General features: G+C 40.3%; 1 protein-coding gene across 1 annotated transcript; it reads right to left on the bottom strand.

Annotated features, from left to right (window-relative positions):
• Positions 1-1,394: 1,394 nt before the first annotated feature.
• ctxn1 (cortexin 1) lies at positions 1,395-19,957 on the bottom strand. Its single transcript, XM_074668301.1, has 2 exons — positions 19,829-19,957; positions 1,395-3,351 (listed from the first exon to the last, which is right to left on the bottom strand). The coding sequence occupies exon 2, from the start codon at positions 2,311-2,313 to the stop codon at positions 1,930-1,932; it is 384 nt and encodes a 127-aa protein (XP_074524402.1). The 5' UTR covers positions 2,314-3,351; positions 19,829-19,957; the 3' UTR covers positions 1,395-1,929.
• Positions 19,958-20,372: the final 415 nt, after the last annotated feature.

Raw genomic sequence — 20,372 nt, 5'->3', positions numbered from 1 at the left:
AAATCCAGTCTGAAGATTGATAGATTAAGAGGAATAAGACAGAAAGATAGCAAAAAGACTCCAAAACTTGAGTCAAGAATAGAAAAATAAAGCTTTTTGTTGCCTAAAGGTTGCCGTTTGCTTCATCACCACACTTGGCAGGCTGACTTAAGCAGGTCACAACCAGTGAACATAAACGCTACTTGCAGTTATTAGATATATAATTACAATATGGCTTCTCAGTTATAGACACAGAAACACACATAACATACACAGAGAACATTTTATGGAGACACAAACTACCTGCTTAGTTTTAAAAAAGCATCTTGAAGTGGAGTACTGCGACAATCAGTGCCTGAAATTAAACCATGAAAAAGGGACACTGACACGTTAAAGGGGAATCTGCTTTTAGTGTAAACTCTTTCCTTTTGGTTCTTCCTGTTTTCTATGTTGACTGCTCTCATCAAAGAATGCAGCTGTGAGGTTCAAAACCTTCATTCACCATGTACAGACAGACATCAGCTAGCTTAAACTGACATCAAACTCAGGGTGAGAAACTAAACTACTGTAAGAAAATCTTTTATTTGAAATAATTGTGGGTCATATGACCACTGAAAATATGACAAATCGTTTGTGTTTCACTGCCTCTTGGAGGTAAAAGCATACGTTAGCATTCAAACAATCTGAGCTTAAATTAATGATAGCTAGTTTACTTGTTGCAATTTTTAGCTATTTTCTATCTGTCGAAAATTTCAAGTTAAATACTTGGTGGCTAGTTAACACAATCTTAGTTACCTCTTCTATTCATAGGGTAACTTTCCCTAAAACAATGTATTTACTTCTTTCTTATAGCAAACATGGTAGTTACATGAAATGTTGACTATTGTGATTATCTGCCACTAGACAACATTGCTCTAAGTTAACTAAGATTGTCTTTAGCTTACAAACATTACTATAAATTAGCTAAGAGTATTTCTAGCAAACAAAAATGACCATTCGATAGCTTACATTACCTTTAGCTAGCATACATTAATGTAGGTAAGCTAAGATTATCTTTAGCCAGCAAACATCATTGTATGCTTGCTAACGTTATCTTTAGCTAGTAAACATTACCCTAAGTTAGCTAACATTATCTTTAGCAAGCAAACATCACCTTGAGCTAGCTAACATTTCAGCGATAAATAATAGCAACAAAGCTACAGGCTTCCTTCTGTTTAATATTTTGGTCATTTTAGACAGTACAAGATTGAATGCTAAGAAAACTGCTGTAAAATGTTAAAAATGGCACTCTCGGTTTTTACTGGTTTATATAACTGGTACTGTAATACTGGTACTATTTCAGGTATTAATTTAATTCACTGATCATCCAAAGATATGAACTTGCAATTTATACTGGCTTTTGTTTCTTTTTTTTTTGCACAAGGAACAAAGCAACTCTAAATTTTTCAGAGCAAGTTTCCCACCCAGAGCATGATTTCAGAGGAAGACCGCTACCATGTGAATAAGGTCGATGACTTAAAGTGATTCTCAAAAATCATACACTGCTTAAATACTGACAAGCCTAAGAATTTGGGAAATGTAGCCCTACAGTGATGTTGAGATGTGTTAGCATGTATGACTAGTACAGTAGGTCGGGTTAAGGCAGCTGTGCAGCTCATTTTTTCTTTCCTTCATGGTTCAGCATCTGTTCTTTGTGAGTGTTGAGCTCACAGAAAATCCAGTTGTGTTGCTAAAAACAGGCCTGTTACAAAGTGTCTTGCAGTCTCATATTTACACTAGCAAAAATGTGGCAGTACAGAAAACCATACCACTTAGTCCTCAACTCTAGGATAAAGTATGACCTCTAACCTTCTTTCTAGAGTGCATTCACAATAACCTTGTTCATTTATACATCTACATTAAACAATCCAACAATGTGCAGTCAAGTATTCCTCGCTCCCTTTTTTTGCCCTACACTAATGCGTAATCAAACTGGCCCCTCTCCAGCCCCTCCTTGTGGTCAGTCCAGGATGATGCAGGCATTCGGCTGTAGGGGTCCAGCAGGATCCTGAAGCACCTGACCAACAGGAAGACCAGGAAGAGCATGAGGAGGCCTACGAAGGCCAAGGCAGTGCGCTGCTCAGTGTCCACCCCAACCAGAGCCAGCGGGGGGCTGCTGCTGCTGCCGCCGCCAGGACCACCAGGGAGCGAGGAGCTGGCCGGGGACAGCAGCAACTCGTAGTCGAGTGTGGGTACATCATTCATCCTCCACGGAGCCCGAAGGCAGGGCTTACACACTGACTGGATGGTTGGTGTATTTGGAGGAGATGTGGAGAAGGAAGGGAAGGTGTTCATGAGGGAGAGGAGGCCAGGCAGGGTACCAGTGGTGGGATTACAAGTATTAATAATAAAGATTACAAGGTTTGTTTCAAACAACTTGTGTTCTGTAAAGGAGTCGTATCCTAGATAAGAAACTTGCAGGTGGTTAACAAATAAAAAAATACAGGGTGAGTCACATCACATCTTTCTCAGCTGGCCAGTTTATTTTGACAAATTTAGGTCAGTCAAAGTGACATGACCTAGAAAAGCCTGGCCTTAATGTGCTCTGACAATGTGGCAGACACACACACACACAAACACGTTCAGTTATTATGTGCTATTTTAAAAAGCCATGCGTTTTGAAAATACCTGACTAAACAATCAAACAAAGCTTCACAGCTTTCCTATTTAAGCGTCCAACCCTCAGGCGGTTACGTTTTTAGAGTATTTATCAGGGACACTCTGCCACATCAGCTTTCATTCTGACTTTCATTTAGAGCAGACAGGATGTGTCGCTGCCTCCCACTAATGCCAACACACAAACACAGGTCTGATTCACAGTCAAGGTCAGCACTCTCTATGGGAGATAATGGTATGCGGATGGACTTCTAACACTCAATTTGGTGTAGCTGTTTAAGTATGTGTCTGGGCGTGGAGTCAGGGAACAGATAGGCAAACCCAGGTGTTACAAACACAAGACTATTTCAAGAAAGTGCCATGGCCAACACCAGGTGTGTCTGTGTGGGTGTTTGTGTGTGGCTAATGGGATCGGGAGGTCAGTGAATCGATTGCCCTGAATATAAAACAGCTCATCATCACCGTAGCGGATGATGTTGGCTAAATGAAACGCTTTCCCCTCTCACAGGATAAGTGGGTTAGAGCTGACAAGGGCTCAAATAAGTTGAGATGAGGTAGCAAAATGAGTGTGAAGGTTTCGAGACGGTGAATTCATCCAGTTTTGATCATCAGAATTTCTTTCATGTTCCAGCAGTTGTCCGACAAAGGGGTTGATACCAGACGTAATGTCATCAGGGAGCCATGGTGAGGGACCGCAGCTATTTTTTAACTCGCCACCTGAAAGAAAAAGGAGCATCTGGTTAGAATCAAACTCTCCCAAAATGTCACCAGGATCTAACAAGGACATTATATTAGTACAAATCCCTTAAAATAGAACAATAAGCATTGCACAACTTTTCCATTAGCCTTGATGGTCGCTAATGTGAACCATAAGGAGCAGATGAAGTCATTCCTTCCTCGTTTCATCACACAGTGTGATCATTCCCACTCTTTGTTCAATAAGTAACAGCGACAGTGACATTAGCCATCTGCATCCCCTGTAATGACACTCAATTAGTAAGCTGATTATGGTGTCATTAAGGCCACATTAACACTAATGAATGCACAATTATAAACACTGATACGACATTACATCACCCTCATTCGTCAGTGCACTGTTACAGTCTGTTACAGTTCACTTGGTGACCCCCTTCGTTCATTCGCTCACTTGACTGAGAGGAAGACAAAGTGTTTGTGGAGCCTCATTAATAATCTAAAATCACATCTCCTAAGGTGGACCGGGTTTCAAATCATAGAGGAAATGAGACCCGCAGAACCATTTTACCTGGCTGCCCGTCTGAATGGAGTGGTGACGGGGCTGTTTTCTGACACCAATGAGATACAGAGAGAAATGCAGAGAACTGTGTGTGTTGGGGAAGATACTTAAGAGACAAAAGAGAGAGGATGGAGAGATAGAGAGATGGTTGGAAATGAGAGAACGGATTGTAGAACGCCCTGTTAAATTTTAGTTTAAATGTTAAGGAGAGACGAATAATACACTCAGAGTGACTTAGTTACCACTTAATGTAGAGAAAACTGTAAGGACAGGGCGAGATAAAAAAGACTTGGTTTGTTGAGACAAAAAAAAGAGGAAAGAGGGAATTAAAGGCAAAGTATGAAGACTAATAGGGGACGAGGAAACAGAGGGAAAAAAAAGAGAAGTTCTTGTAATGTATGGACAGCTGCAAAGGACAGAGCAGAGGTTTTCTGGCACTAACTGGACTGCCCTTCCTCTGTGTGACCATGGCAAAATGCCTTTTCCATATTCTGCCTCTCTCTCTGCTGCTCTCAGTTCAAAGGTTTTCATCTGCTACTTCATCAGATGTCGTCTCAGTGGGCCAGAGTCAAGCTGGCAGCAGGGTGACACACCTGGGAGGTGGCTCTCACAGTCTGAACGTTTGTGCCTTTGCGTGTGTGTGTGTGTATTTGTTTGTGCCACTTTGCCCCACTATGGCTGTTGTGAACTGCAAACCAAACAAGGTGCGAAAAACCTTTACAGTTTTGAAGGACACCATTAGGACTGACACTGTCACACATCTGTAGCGCTACATCAGAAATGCATTTCAGGTGTTCTCACTGCAGTGAACCTTTTATTTTGAAAGGTTTAAAAGCACAATCATGACCTACACTAAGTGCTTTGGCAAATTTCAAAAACTGTTTTCCACCAGATATTACCACTTTCCTTTTTGTGTTCCTCTGATGTTATAATGTTTAATTTGGCACTTAAATAGTTTTTCATCAAGATCAGACATTTCAAAATCAGAAATATTTTATGAATCCCAGGGGGAAAATTAATGTTACCATTGTTCATCACACATTTGCAGCAGTTGGAAATTAAACAGAAATGGTAAAAAAAAAAAAGCAATAGAATAGAATGAGGTTATAAAATAAGCAATATGTATGCAGTAAGTACCAAACAAGTTAAAAAACATATCAAGGTGAAATAAAAGTAAAAATAAAAAATATTTGTGTAGTGAATTTGACAAGATGCATTGTGTTTGACAGATTTTGCACATCAAAACAGATATTGCACAATGTATCAACCAATTGCAGAAAGATTGCACAGTACAGAGTTAAATAAATATGTTCTAGTTTAATAAGGTCGATAATCCAGTGTCTGATTTTAAAAGGAGTTATGGAGTCTGATAGCCACAGGTAGGAATTACTTCCTGTATTTTCTGGTGCTTTGAAGCATATTGGCATATTGTTGGGGAAAAATAAAAATAGATAAACTAGGAAGTCAGTATGATTTTCATTTTTGCTCAGATTTGAGGTTATTGAGGCTTTTGCCAAAAAAGAACCATGATGTATAAATATATTAGAAATTGTAAGTTGTCATGGTCTACATCTCAGTCTGTGTTTCCCTGAGTGGGGTTGGGGTCCCCTTTTTCTTTATTACAAAATAAAACAGTTCTTAAGTTTTAAATAAACCATAAAGCCATACAAGTCCTTTTTATGTATGTTATCGGTCGTTGTTGTTGTTGCCTTATGACCCCTGAGTTAACTACAACAAATCACAGCAGCTGCATAGAAAATACAGCAATATGTGCACACCATGGATTGTATATAAAATGGACAGTCTGGCTCTGCCTTTTACCATTGTTCAGTAACAAAAATACATTGTTTTTCTTTCGAAAGATTGAGCTCTTCTTCGCTCTCCTTCCTGACATATCTTACTATTCCTGAAAAATCTCCGCAAGAACTGCAGGTGAGAATCATTGTGAAACATGATGTGCACGCTGTTTTTAACTTCTAATAACTAATGAAAAAATAGAGGGCTTGAAAACGATGCAATATCTTTTATATCACAACAGCATACAGAAACATTTTAAGAGGCGTATTTATTTTTTAAAGTTTGACCACGGCTCATCTGTAATGAAAGGGGATACAGAGTCTTTGACCTATGCTGCAGCCAGTCACCAGGGGGAGCTGTTTTTGTAGTAACCTCATTTCAAGCCATGTGAGATGATGTCTATTTTTTACAGTCTATGGTCGACACTGGTAGGCTCATTTTCTGCAAACCAACAGATTTCTTCACTTTAAGCTAGTGTGGCACCCAGAGGCAGACTTAACATGAAGATTATTACTATTCTGCTTCCTGACTTCTTGAAAATAGGGTGCTCGGGTTTTGCTAAATCATGCTTGTGTATGGTTCTGAGCAAGGTCACTATGAGGAAATATCTTTTGGGGCAAAATACTTTTTGCTTTGCCTCCTTTTTTCTTACAGATGCTAAAAGGGGAATTCCTGAAGGACAGACTTGAACAATCTGTTGTCAACGCATTAGCTGTGGGAGTACCTGTAAGCATAGACAGTAGCAACAAACATTTTATAGCTTACTCAGGTACTTTGTATCACCAGCTGTGAGAACTTTAAATAGTAAATTTTTCTTGTACAGTTGCACTAAACCTTTTATTGAAACACACCATATTAACCCTCTGGTGTATGGTGGTCACAGCTGTAGACAACTATTTTAAAGTTATATTCTCTTAAATGTACCAAGATTTTTTCCTTATGTGTTCCTCTTCTTGGGGCATGAGTAACAAAAATGTCCCCCCTTTATTTAAATAAAAAAATAAAGTTACATGCATCATCAGAAAGTTAGAGGGTTAGGAGGTTTGGGGATTATCAACAATAAAGTGTATGAAGTTAAAGTTTTTGAAATTATATTAAATTATTTTGCAAAGCATAAAAAAAAACTATTCACCGAATTATGCAAAAACACAATTTATTTTACCCTTACAATGAGTAATTTTTTATTTTTATTTATTTTTTTTTTTTTTGCGTGATGAATGCTCTGGCACATGTAGTACACAAGAGTGGACATGTCTGTAACTTTCTGAAATATTCAAAATATTTGAATCAAGAGAAAAAATGTTATACCCTCAGAAGAATAAAAACATTTAAGAAATAATCTTTTCATGGGGCTTTAATATTTCATGCATCAGAAGGTTAAACCAGAATGCTGATAAAGATAGTTGAGGAGTCTCACAATTCCCTCTCTGCTGTTTGTAGTGGATGTAGTTCTGTTGGCTTCTGCATGCTGGGACCTACAGTGAGCATTTGGGCTGTTGCCTCCTGGAAGTCTCCCTCTGGGGGAGGTCTAGGCATGTACAACAGGAAGGAGGCTCCAGGTCAGACCCTGAACTATTTGGAGATATACAGTATTTCTGACCTGATCTCTGGAGGAGCTGCCAAGTGTTGCAGGGCAGAGGGATGTTTGTGTCAGATTGCTTTAACTGTAGCCCTCATCACCTGAGAATGGATGGACGAACACACAAAGGCCTATTATGTCCACCCACACATGGCTAATCAGGACAATTAGACTTTTGTTAAGTGTGACATACCATAAAAGTCCTTTTTTCAACAAGACATACATAAGGAAAACCAAAAGATCTGGAGGAATTTACTTTTCAAAACATATATCAAGTAAATCTTTTTGTTCATCATTTGGAATTGTGTTTCCTATGAGGACAACATTATTGTGTGTCATGAAGAGGACTCCTGCCAAATCCCTCATATCAAAAAAACGATTTCTCCCAAAAAGTTTTATGGGTCATGATAGATTGAAAATACCAAGAATACAAAAACACTGATGATGAAATCCACCTGCAGAGATACGTTCCATTATACATATGACTAAGAGGTGCTAAGAGGTACATACTGTATGTGGCCTCCTCTGTTTTTATTCACACTACAGTAATTCAGTGGCATCCTCTATTACCTTGCATACATCACTGATAGACCAAGGATGATTAATAGACAAATAATGGGCTTAAAAGTAAAGGGGGAATTAAAAATCTCATTGTAACAGTGAAATCTATCACATTTTCTCAGAGGAGATATTCCATTAGTTCTACATAAAACATAGTCCTATTGATTTATTTGAGCAATAAGAGAGGGTAAAACTTATCAGGGGGATCTAATAATAGGGAACCTAAAGTCGAAAAGATATTAAATAAGCGCATTTCCTGCCTCTGCAACAAGTCTTTGTGAAGTCAGTGGTCTTATAGTTCAGTCATAAGCTCCCAGTGTGTGTGTGTGTGTGTGTGTGTGTGTGTGTGTGTGTGTGTGTGTGTGTGTGTGTGTGTGTGTGTGTGTGTGTGTGTGTGTGTGTGTGTGTGTGTGAATAAGTCATTGGGAGGTAGAGGGAGGACAGACAGAGATTGCTCAGCTTATTTTCCTCCTCGTTAAGTCTCACTCCTACCATCAGCCTCACACAAACCTACGTACACATCTACACGTGCACACTCAGACACACACGCAGACACTCATGGGCACATCACTCTGGTCCATCAGACTCGTCTCAGCTGACTTGCGCCAGTTCTTGCCTACTCCATTGCTCCACCAGGACACTTCCTCAAAGCACCGTCCAGACCCCTGAGAGGAAGAGAGGTGGAGCGGACTCTCGTCAGTCTTCATGGACAAGTCTTAAAATGGACACCACACACACACACACACACACACACACACACACACACACACACACACCCACACACACACACACCCACACACACACACACACACACACACACACACACACACACACACAAAAGGCACCACTTTGGTCACTTCCTCACAGAGCCATTGGTCAAGCTAATGTTGACAGAGCTCATCAGCGTAAATGAAATGAGAGAGCTGCTGAAACTAATTTAGTTACATCTCAGGTGACCAGGGTGTCACCTTTCCCCCTTTTCTGTTCAGGTCCCACCATCTCTTTCTCTTACTGATACACATGCACACACACTGCAGCAGGGAAATAGACACACAACACATGTATGTATATATGCACATGTCAGCGATAATGAAGTGTGAACAAATTCTTATTCAAATCAGAATCTAAACAGGGTGAGCAGAGGAGCATTATCTTAACCCAGAGCTGACTTCAAACACTAATGACAACCTGTGTTAGCCAGTTAATATCTTTTGTGGGATAAAAAGCTTTTTCTATTGCTTATGTTAGAAGTAGCAGTTTTAAAGTAAAGTTTAAAGACTGGGTGTAGATTTTGGGGACAGTTCCACAGAAATATAACCTCACTTACATCAGATTTTGCATCTCTATGGCTTCTCTTGGGTGTTAGCTTTTTGTCTGTCTCTCATGTAGCCAAACAAATACCAAGACTCTCAGAAATCCCCCATCAAAGAGTATAATATTTTCCATGGGAAAAACCTCTGTTCTTTCCCTTCAAGCACAGCCAACCAAAAGATCACCAATCCAGCCAGCTTCTGCAGGGTTCAGCTCAGAGACAGGCTTGATTTGTCATTATTTATAGCCCGAGTAAAACCACTCTCCAAAAGTAATTAGGCTTTAGAAACAACGAGAAATGGAGAAGAGAGAGTCAGCCAGAGAAAGGGGAAAAAGCAAAAGGGAGAGAGAAAGACATGGTAAATGTTCCCAGTCTCAGCCACAGCCTGCTGGGAATTGAATTAACCCTTTCCAATTTGCTGTTTATAAAGATAGAGTGGACCTGAAGATAAGGGGAAGGGCAGCTGTATGTGGACCCACAATCTCAGGTGGGTATCCCCCTCAAATATCACCAAAAGAGAAATGCAGTTCCCAAAACAAACATACAGCATTCAGGGGGACATACAGGCACACACTGACACACGTGTTGTGAAAACATTGGAGGGACACAGAGAGAATGTATTGATACCATCCATCATCAAGCCTTATTGATATGTTTGATTTTCTTTTTGCAGTGATTCTTGTGTTTGTGTTGGTCCATTTGTCACCTCAGGGAGCCGACTCCTGACGTGAGTCTGCGGCTAATGAGGACGGCAGGGACTGGGTCACCTTGAGCTGTGTGCAGCAACAGACCAACTTTATCCAACATGTGAAGCTCATAAAAAAACACACAACGCGTACGTACATATGCTCGGTGAAAGTTCACAGACCAAAGCATGAACATCTTACAGCTATTTTTAGTACTCTGGGGAGACAAAGTGTCTGTGGAGTCATTTCTTTTTCACACTTGGCTAACAGCTCAGCTCAGCTCCTCAGATAGCCGCCGTCATAATTAGGCTGGCAGACACTCAGTCGCTACAGTAATGGTGATAAAGTTTGGGGCAATTAAATATTCTGCTGCTCCGACACAGCCAGACGGTCGTCTCTGCGTCTCTCAAACACACACACACACACATTATTACACACATATTAGTGTGCAAAAAGGTGTGTATTTGTGAGTTTGAGGCAGATATAAAGACACACTGAGTGAGATGGAGCCCTGTTCTCACTAAGTGTACATGCAAATGAGAAGCAGCACTGTGAGAGTAGAAAGCATCTGAGACTGCTGACTTTTTAAAACAACTTCGGGAGCAGTAACACAACACAGAGGGCAAAGCACTTTGTATTAATGTATTCTTTAAGAGGCTGTCCTTTTTTAGGAGACAGGCATGCTCTTCCACCAGGGACGTGTCCAGACATTGGCGTGAGTTCAGGCAGGCCATGAAGTCAAGCTTGGCTCACAGTACATCGGCTGCTCTTAGCGCCAACTCCTATTGGCTGACAGCTCAGCTGACGACAAGAACGCATCCAGAAGGTAAACAGTGAAATGGGCGTCCTGTTCAAACTGTGTTAGCCTCCTTTGCACCTCGGCCTTTTATGCTACTTCTATACTGTAACTGATGTCTTCTCTTTTCTTTACTCCTGGGTAGGGATGTCCCGATATTACATTTTCACTTCCGATACGATACAGATACTGCAGCATTGAGTATTAGCCAATACCGATATTAATCCAATATGATATCAGCATTAAACAAACATACTTTTATTAATTGTTTTGTAGTATGTCTGTCATGTTAGAAAAGGCTTGATTAAGTGATATTATTCAAACAAAGAACAGTAGTCAGCAACAGTAGGTATGAGGAAAGACTGACCCATTTATTATTAACCAATAGGTAACAGAAACTGCTTATATCAGAGTGCTTGTGACAGGGTCACCTGATAAGTAAAAATAAAAGAACTGAGTAATGAAAAATAAGGTTAGGCTTGGTTCACTTTGGTATTTATGTAAGTTCCCTGTACTTGAGGTATGTGAGGGGTGCAATAAAATTAATATTGGAAAGCAAAGGTGATAAAAAGGGAGGAGGTGGCGTGGGGGAGGAGGGGTGTGTGGAGGACCGGGAGAAAGGAGGTGCCGAGGAAACAGCGCAGAGATCGTGGGCTAACGTGTTGTTAAAGGGAAAAAACAGTAAATGAAAAGCCCCGAAAAGTCGTTGAAATTAATCCCGAAGAAAAGACGTTGAGCTGTGGTGACGACTGTGGAGGCTGTTTCCTCTCCTCTGACCTTTCCGTGGATGTACACGCGGGGGACAAAGGAGCCGCGTGGCCGTGGATATTCTTTCCCGGACCTGGGTGAGACCCATAGTTGTTTTTTTTGTTCCCACATAAAGTTTTTTCCTGGTATACCAGTGTTTTAATTTTGATCGATCATTTTTTGTGGACTATTTTTCCTTTATTTTGGGGACTTTTTAGAGCCCAAACCTTCGGGGCAGGAAGTGCGGGGAGGCGAAGGAGGACTTCTCTTTAGTTAAAAATAAAAAAGACTCTTTATCCTGGACAGTTTTCGGGGAAAGTTTGGTTATCGTTAGAGGGTTGTTTGGGGATAATTTCAGTTTCATGAAGACTAAGTTTTGAATGGAATTTTTTTTTTTTTTTTTTTTAATTTTATTATTGAGACGTCCACTGTCGCGGGCATCAAAGAACGCGTCCTTGAGAGAAAGTGTTTTGTTTTTTTGTATATAATGATTTATGGCGGTGGTAATTAGTTATTTAAAAAACGGGAGAGGATACATGGTTATTTTTAAAGTTTGACAAAACAAATCTGAGACTATATAATTACTATCATGCCTCAATAACGAGTCCCCTTTTTTTGATGTAATGCGGTGGACATCTGCTGAGCATTACATGCTTATATTGGAGATTTTAGATGCATTCAGATACAATACCGATATTTGTTTTTTTTTTGCTGGTATCGGACAGATATCCGATATCAATATCAGACTGGGACACCTCTACTCTTGGGTGTCTTTACTGCTGCTTGTTATGCCTTGTCTTTTAATGTATGCACATGAAAGAGAGGAGAGGTATGCTGTCCCTACTAGGGATAGACCGATTATCAGCCAGGCTGATCAAGGCCAATATTTGGCATTTTGAGGCATATCGGAATCAGCCTTTTGGTTTTTTTAACCCGACGGCTGATAAGAAACAAATTTAAAACTGTGTTGTTGCGGCTTGATGCAGGCGCTCCACTGTCTGCAGTCACTGCTCAGTCCCCAGTACTGTCCCACCCACAGTACCATCTGATTGGTCACAAGCAGAGCCATGGCTTTGGAAACAGCCAATCAGCACTGCAGTTATTACAGTTATTGCTGTTACATTGAAATTTTGGAGAACTTTATTACCTGTAGAAAACTTTAGCTATTTATTTTTTAAGTTTTAATTTAACTTTATAAAACATGCTGCTAAGCCTGGGAGCTGTTTAATAAACTCATGCTTAAAGGTATTTGAATGAAGTTAAGTGTTGGAGTTTGTATTGTTCAAAATTTTGACACCAATATTGCACTTTAACTGCAAATTAATATCAGCTTCAAATATTAGTTATCTGCCTCCTTGACTACAAATAAGAAAAAATCCATATCGGTCTATCTCTACTCCCTACCCCTACCCTATCCATTCCACAGACGGATATGGAAGGGCAAGGAGCTCCCAGAACAGAGCCATACTGCCAGATGTATCTTATGGTGAGCAAATTATTAATTCTTATGATGAGTGAGGTCCCGACAAGGGTGACACAACAAATTTTGGTTGGTGACAGATTAATTTACCAGAAATTACAGGCACCTGCTTGTTACAACACAGCTGTTCCAGCAGATTGCTAATCAAGGTTAAGGATTATTGGGTGGCACCTGGGGTTGCCAGAGCATGAAAAAAGTGCTTTATGACTGTAGGAAAGTACTCACATCAGCTTACAGAGAAACTCACAGCAGGCTGTAGTGGAGCAGGAGAAATGAACGAGAGATGGTGATACAGAGAGAAAGACAAATGGAGTACACAGATGAAGGAGCAAAGGAAAAAAAAACAAGTCTTTTGTGATTTTCAATGCAGCTGAGCAATTCCATCTTCAGAGCTGCCTACAATCTATCACTTTATCACCAGCCCAGATGAACACGCTCTCTATTTTCTCTATCAGCATATTTAGGGGTTTCAAGGTCACTTCTGCGTCAAAATTCAAAGAATTCAAGATTCTGGATCTGTATTCATTTTGTACAAGAGCAGGTTTCTGTTTTAACTAAACACAAAGAGGCATGATGTCGTTTCTGCTGCTAAATACGAATGTCATCTGCTGCAGGGCAAACTGCACGTTCCACCCCAAAAGGCCAAACAGGATCAGATCCCCAGACACCAGGGAGGAGGTTGTTTGTGTCATCCTCCAGACAGCCTGAAGCATTAATGTGTCTGATGTTTCCGGTGTCATTCTCAGGGACTCAATCAATTTAGTGCCAACTGTAAAAAAGGCTGGCTACTGGACGTCCTGTCAGGTCAGGATTATTCAAGCTTATAAAAACCTTTTCTGAACCTTGTCTTTACAACTATGCTGTGTTTCTACTCACTGCACCACTGAGAGTTATATTTTGGTTTACAAAGAGTGGGAGGTGTGTGGGGTGCAAAAAGAGCTGGCATAAATATTGTACTCTCACAGTCGGTGATTTATGTACACTATACCATCTAAACAGATGTCTTTCTACAGTCTGCGTCATTCATTCGATAATTATGGTTAACATTTGGACCAACACAGAGTTTACACTATGTGTTTTCCAGGTTATGAAAAGTTTTATGTCTACAAGTATATCTACAAGTGTTTCAAGTGTAGAGCAGCATGGCAAAATTAAAATTCTTTTTAAATATAGTTTAGCGTAAGAATTTTCCAACCTTTGCTGCTATATGATGTGGCTCTGCTTTGACGAAATCCCAAAAATCTGCAAGTGGCACAGCTTTGTTGTTGATGGGACAGAAAAAAGACCAGACACTGAGGTCATTGCTCAAATGGTAAACTGGCTGACTTCAATATTAGGGAGCAATTTTAACGTGATTATGGCAAGGAGAGTACAACTGAACCCAACTGAGTGGGAACATGTACATAGAAATATGAGACAATGCAGAAGTGCTAGTTTGAGTGTCTGCTTGAGACCGGTTACAGAAATACCGGTGGTCACATACACACCAAGCTAAAAAACAACAAAAAGCTGTTATCACAGCAGAAATTAACAGGTTTACAGCCTGGTACAAAAATGAGTGAAGTATGAAAAACTGAGTTCTTTATTGGGGCACATGTACATACATTTCTTTTTCTGACTCTGCAGTTCAGAAGATTTTGGTTGATGAAAATGATCAGTTTACCCAATGAGTGAAATAGCTCAGCTGTTTGACAGGCTGGTGCTCTATAGCTGCTAGCGTGGAAGCTCAAAGCCTGCCCCAATTCAAATAGCCCCCGCCGATGATTAACTTCAGAACTCTGTTTCAGAAACAGAGGGATGAGGTCATAGAGACTACGTCCATTGATTATACAGGCTACTAACTCAACACAAGCTATAACAAATACACTGTGGTGACAAAAGAAGAGTGAGAGGGTGGGGACTGACATCTGTGACTGTGTAAAGATCTGTGCCTGAATTTTAATGTGATAATCTTGAAGCCAAAACTTCAAAAAAAATGAAATAAATAAAATAAAATTATATATATATATATATATTTAACTGACATGTTCACTTTTTTCACTTCTAACTGCCAAAGGCTAATGGTTAACTAAACTTTGAGGTCATCATGCCAGAGTCCTATGAGCCTGAATCAAGACAGGGTCTGGGTCATTCCAGCTGTTTGCTTTGGAAATATTTATTGTTTCTGCACTTGTTGGCCACTGTAAAGTTTCCATGACATGAAAACGAATTGAAATAGTTAGGTAGAGTATGACTGCAGTTTCAGATATTGAGATACTAAATTTGTTTGTTTAAGTTGAAATTTAGGTTAAAATTAAAACTGACTTTAGAGGATATACTTTTGCTAAAATTTTAACAACAGTTGCAATTTCTTTCAAATGTGTTTTTTGCCAATTATATTTCTGTAATTTGAGCTGAATTTGTTTAAATCTTTATATAGAAGATTTCATGATTCAAAGGCAAGTAGAAAATTGACACAGCTTGAGATCATTTCAGGCATGTTACTGAACAGATTCATGAGACCTTAGTATTTTATGTCTAGTATTCTCAGTATTCTGCCACTCCCTACTCAATAAAGCCAGCATGTCACAGAAAGAAAAAAATAATGGCAATAAAATTGTAATAAAAAGACTAAATGTGCACACTCACAGGGCGAGCCTATTTACGAATTTTATCTCAGTCATGACTCTGGCTCTGAATGTGATTTTCTCATCTTGTTATGTGGCACCTCAGGGGCTGACTCAAAGGCAAGACAGCCCTGGAACATATTTGTCTCTTCCAGCCATCTCACGCACTGATGCATGCAGGCCGTCGGGCAGCAAAAACTACCTTTCTCATCCCTTCACCTGCACCACCATCACCTTAGTGAACTCTGTCATATCTGACTATCATTGCCATCTTTTTCCTCACAATCCCTCCCATTTATTCAACCACCCATCAGGCTGAATAAATGTCAACCAAATCTTATCCAGCAATATCCTGCATGTGTATAATATAATGACACATTGTTAAGGGCGGAGGCAGGGTCAGAGTTGAGTTTGCTGAGTCAGAGTGAGTTTTTAAAAAAAGAAGGGAAGATTTCTCTGTGGAGAATTTTTTTATATCAATACAGAAAAATGACAACAGGGGGGACAGGAAGAGGTTGAAAGTGATACTGATGGCTGATCCAAACCTATAATTCACCTTGAGAGGACACCCTGCTGCTGCCACAATGCCTAACAGCACAAAATACTCCAACTGTAAGGACCAGCCTTAGGTGAAAGGGTAAGCGATGAGGTAAGAGAACAGAGTGAGAGAAAAAAGGAGGAAAAGGTGAAGAGCAGAACGATAATCTCTATGATTCACGTCTGTATTCAGCTACCCAGGGAGCCCCGGGTAGCATCAAGCAGATACATCAAGAGGTAAGCGGAAAAAAATAGGGGGTGAGAGGGAAAAAAAGAGAGATGAGATTAAGGAAAGTGTGTGTGTGTGTGTGTGTGTGTGTGTGTGTGTGTGTGTGTGTGTGTGTGTGTGTGTGTGTGTGTGTGTGTGTGTGTGTGTGTGTGTGTGTGTGTTAAGAGGGGCCATATGGAAATGTCAGCAGTCTTAAAGTCAGAGGACAGCACTTTCTCTCCACAAGGCAGCCTTTCTGTTGAGTCCACAGAGACCCAGCAGAGCCAGTGCCAGCCAGCTTAGCAGCCCACGATGAAGACCATATATATTACATGCTCTGCCCACACAACACCCGCTCAAAATGAGGGTGGCAGGGTTGCGAGTCAGCATTGAAAAAAAGAAAAATCAGTAACTTTATTGTAGACGATAAAAGGCAATGACACGAGACGTCAGAGCGAGCATAAGCCAGCATGCCTAACAATGCTTTTCTGTCAGCAGTGCAAAAAACATTTGATCTGCACCCATGAATGTGAAAATATAACATCCAGGGGCAAGATCGGGCCCACCTTTTAAGTCAAAAAGAGCTTTAAATACTCAACAATGGGTGAAAGTGCTGATTCAAACAGAGAAGCTGAAATAGGTTTGCTCAGCAGGGTGCTGCTGATCTTTCCCAACAATTGGAGACACCAGTTGGACTCCTAAGCACGGATTAAACACGGGGGAAAAGTCATCACAAAGACATGAACATATCACCTTGCTGAGGAGAATTCAGTGTGTTTAGCTGATTTTATTACTGAGCTTTTAGGGGGAGGGGGTTGGTCAGGAACTTAAGGCCTTAGGAACAGACAAAGGGAAGGCCATACACATCTAAGGGCAGAAGAAAGGACAGACTGTCCTGCACACTTCATGGTCCATCAGCAGATTTTATTTCAACCTTCTTGTTTCTCAGACAAGTTAATAGACTTGTGCTTAGCACAGCTCTGGGGTCCACAGGGGGCTACAGACAATAAATTTGGGCCCTGTGTCAGTTATCAAAGGGCTATAGATTATGGGGTTGATGAATATTTGATGGCCAATCTTCACCAGGAAATCAAAACGGCTACTGCACAGGAGATCACCTCGCTCCCTCTTGTCAGGGTTGAAGACGTGTGATGATGACTTGGCACTGCACCCAGACATTTTCCACTTCGCCCTCCTGCTGTGTTTTGTCTTCATGTGACGGCAAGTGCAATGTTTATGACCCTCTGTGTTGTGTTGCCACATTATATACAGCCAAATTGAATCACGCTCAGTGTGACATTGCTATTACTTCTAAGGCAATACACTAAAGTGCCACAAAATGCACAGGTGATTTCTACGCCTCAACGTGAAAAGTCATTTCACAAGTGAAGCGTGCAGCACGAGATTTAAATTGTGTCTGTCAGGACGATGCAGCAGAGATGCTTTGGTGACTTTACCTCCTCACTCAGCTGCTTTCAAAGACCTGAACAATGTAATAAAGCCACCATGAAGGGAGCCAATAGAGAATAAATGATATAAGATATCAGAGCTAATAACAGAGATTGTAAAAGACACGGTGAGACAGCTGTGCAGAGGGAAACTGATTCTCAAATGTGCCCCAAGTAATGCTGTATATCCTGAGTGGGTTTTGTGGGTAAACCACACTGGGGTTTTCTTTCCTTTCTATCTCTGCTCCCATTACAGGTCGTGGCACGTGGACACGATCAGTATCACCACAATGTTCTTTTTGCTGGAGGTAAAGTGAGAATGTTCAACAAGATAAAGTGCCAATGTTTTGTTCTTATGGTTATGATTCTTTAACAAACCCTTCTGACCAGTTGTTTAACAGATTAAAACTAATACCCATGCCTCTTTTTGCCCTTTAAACTAAATCTACTAAAAGAAACTAGCCTGAAAACTTTGTTATACTCACTGCCTGAAATCGTTGTGAGACACAGCGTGCCTTTCTTTACAATTTCTACAGCAACGTTTCTTTTTGACTAACACTGTTAACTCTTCAACTCTCTGACTCATTTTACACATCAGTTCAAACAAGTGGTCACATAAAAAAAGTTTTTATCAAGTAAAAGTTTGAAGTCAAGAGCATCCCAAACTAGATGTGCACTACTTATCTTGCTTTTCTCCTTTAATCTTCAATTTGCTTCAGAGAAGTTGTGAGTATTCTACAGTTTTAAGGATATTACCATAAACTGTGAGAGGACGATCAAAGGACCATAGCTTTTTAATGGGGTATGACTGCACTTGTTTCAGTAAACAGCTCAATAAAGTCAGTTTTATGCAGTCTTGTTCTAATAAGATACTCGTGAGAATAGCAATATAGGGTGCAGCTAATTAACCTTATGGAAATGCAAGCCTGTGCGTGTTCTTGTTCTTTTGTCTTTTAGCTGACCAGCTCTTTACTCTGGGTATCTCTTACAGTTTAATTCCAAACTGGCCTAAAAAAACAACACATGACCTCTCTCCTGTGCTCAATGACCTCCATCCAATTCCAGATAGCAAAAACTCAGATTACTCATTACTGTTAACAACACATGGTTAATTATTCAACGGTTATCAGAGTAAGGTGAGACGATACGGATGCAGGAAGCCAGGAAGTGCATCCAACGCCTGGCACAGATTTCAGAACTGTGGTTTGCAAATGATCGAGTGGAGGATCGGACAAAGCCCACACCTCCACCCTGCTTTGAATCAGATAACATTACAAAATAAGTGACAGGCATCCATCATACAGCTGTCAGCATCAGTTGTAAACTGGAAAAGCAAAACACATTCAAAAAAATCACACAGGAAATTCTATTTCACTCTGATTGACAGCTCTCATTAAAATTCTCTCATGTTCTGCCAGATGTTAAGGATGTTTGCATCCGTGCCATGGCGCCTGAGAGGTACACTGCAACTCAGTATGATGATTCAATCCACATCTCCTGAGGGTGCCTTGCTTTGGGCTAAGACGAAATGATATTAAGCCTTCCAAACATGATTTTTATTCATAGTAATAATTTCTTAGCACATTGATTCACAAGTTGTAACCTGGTTCAGCTTTGCTGACAGGACTCGGTTTATTTGATGGGCTACTCCCCCATCAAAAATCATTACCTAGTGTGACACATTATAAAGATGCAACAAAATTAAGTCTAAAAGTCAGTTAAAAGCTTTTTTCTTCCTGATCTTGATCTAAAATGTGTGTGTGTGTGTGTGTGTGTGTGTGTGTGTGTGTGTGTGTGTGTGTGTGTGTGTGTGTGTGTGTGTGTGTGTTTAAGCATTTTAATTGTTTTTCAAGGCAAACAAAAATTAAGGTAGGCTATTTGGGACTGTTGTGATTCTTAGCTGACCACAAACCGAGATATTACACTAAAATAAACGGATACAACTAAGTTTGACGTTCACAACCAGGATCGATGACGAAGTTTGGCGCTATATTACCGTGAAAGAAACAAAAAAGCAAAGACATGCAAGTCATCCCCCTACAGCTGCTCCACAACGCAGTGATTTAGAAAGCGCTGTCTTACTGTTTATCTTAATTCAACTGTGGTTAATTTGTAAAGACTTAAACTGGGATTGTAATCCTTATAGTCGGAAGTACGGACCGTAACGAAACAACGCACAAACCTGGTGGTAGGTTGTCTCGTGCGACAGTCCGTCGCTGCCTCAAACTTTGTGATGCGCTCGTGCCTCCTCCTCCACCTGCTCCTCTCCTCGTGCTGCTCCTCTGCTGCTGCTGCTGCTGGGAGTCGCTTCTCTGAAAGACGCGATAGGAAACAGGCAGAGACACTTTGAGCTCCCCACCCACTCCAGCGTCCCCCAGGAGCGCACAGCCAATCATAAAGGTGGCCTCAAAACAAAATTAGACAAATCTCTCAAAAACATCATACAACGCCTGACTGTCATCAAAACATTGCGTTTTGACAATTTTCGCGTCGAACAGGTTGTCTGTTATTCTACGTCAAACAATTGTGGTTATTGCTCTAGTTTCTAAAAACTATATGTTCTGGACACCTGACAAGTAATTAGTGAATAAAAGCCTTTTATCAGTAGTTAAGGTTTAGCTATGGAAAAAAAAACTTTATCCATTATGGTTTTGTTATTCGAAGCTTTAACAGCTGACAGTCATTTAAATAATTTATATATATATATATATTTTTTTTTTTTTCAA

Source organism: Halichoeres trimaculatus, unplaced genomic scaffold (genome assembly GCF_033239565.1).
Source record: "Halichoeres trimaculatus isolate MK-OKI-2021-1 unplaced genomic scaffold, fHalTri1.1 fHalTri1_scaffold_4, whole genome shotgun sequence".
NCBI classification, from domain to species: domain Eukaryota; kingdom Metazoa; phylum Chordata; class Actinopteri; order Labriformes; family Labridae; genus Halichoeres; species Halichoeres trimaculatus.
The sequence above is the reverse complement of the archived record's forward strand: the minus strand, read 5'-3'. Positions and strand labels throughout refer to the sequence as shown.

Bases quoted from the DNA above. Each gene is read 5' to 3' on its own strand.
- ctxn1 (XM_074668301.1), bottom strand. From the start codon at position 2,313: ATGAACACCTTCCCTTCCTTCTCCACATCTCCTCCAAATACACCAACC.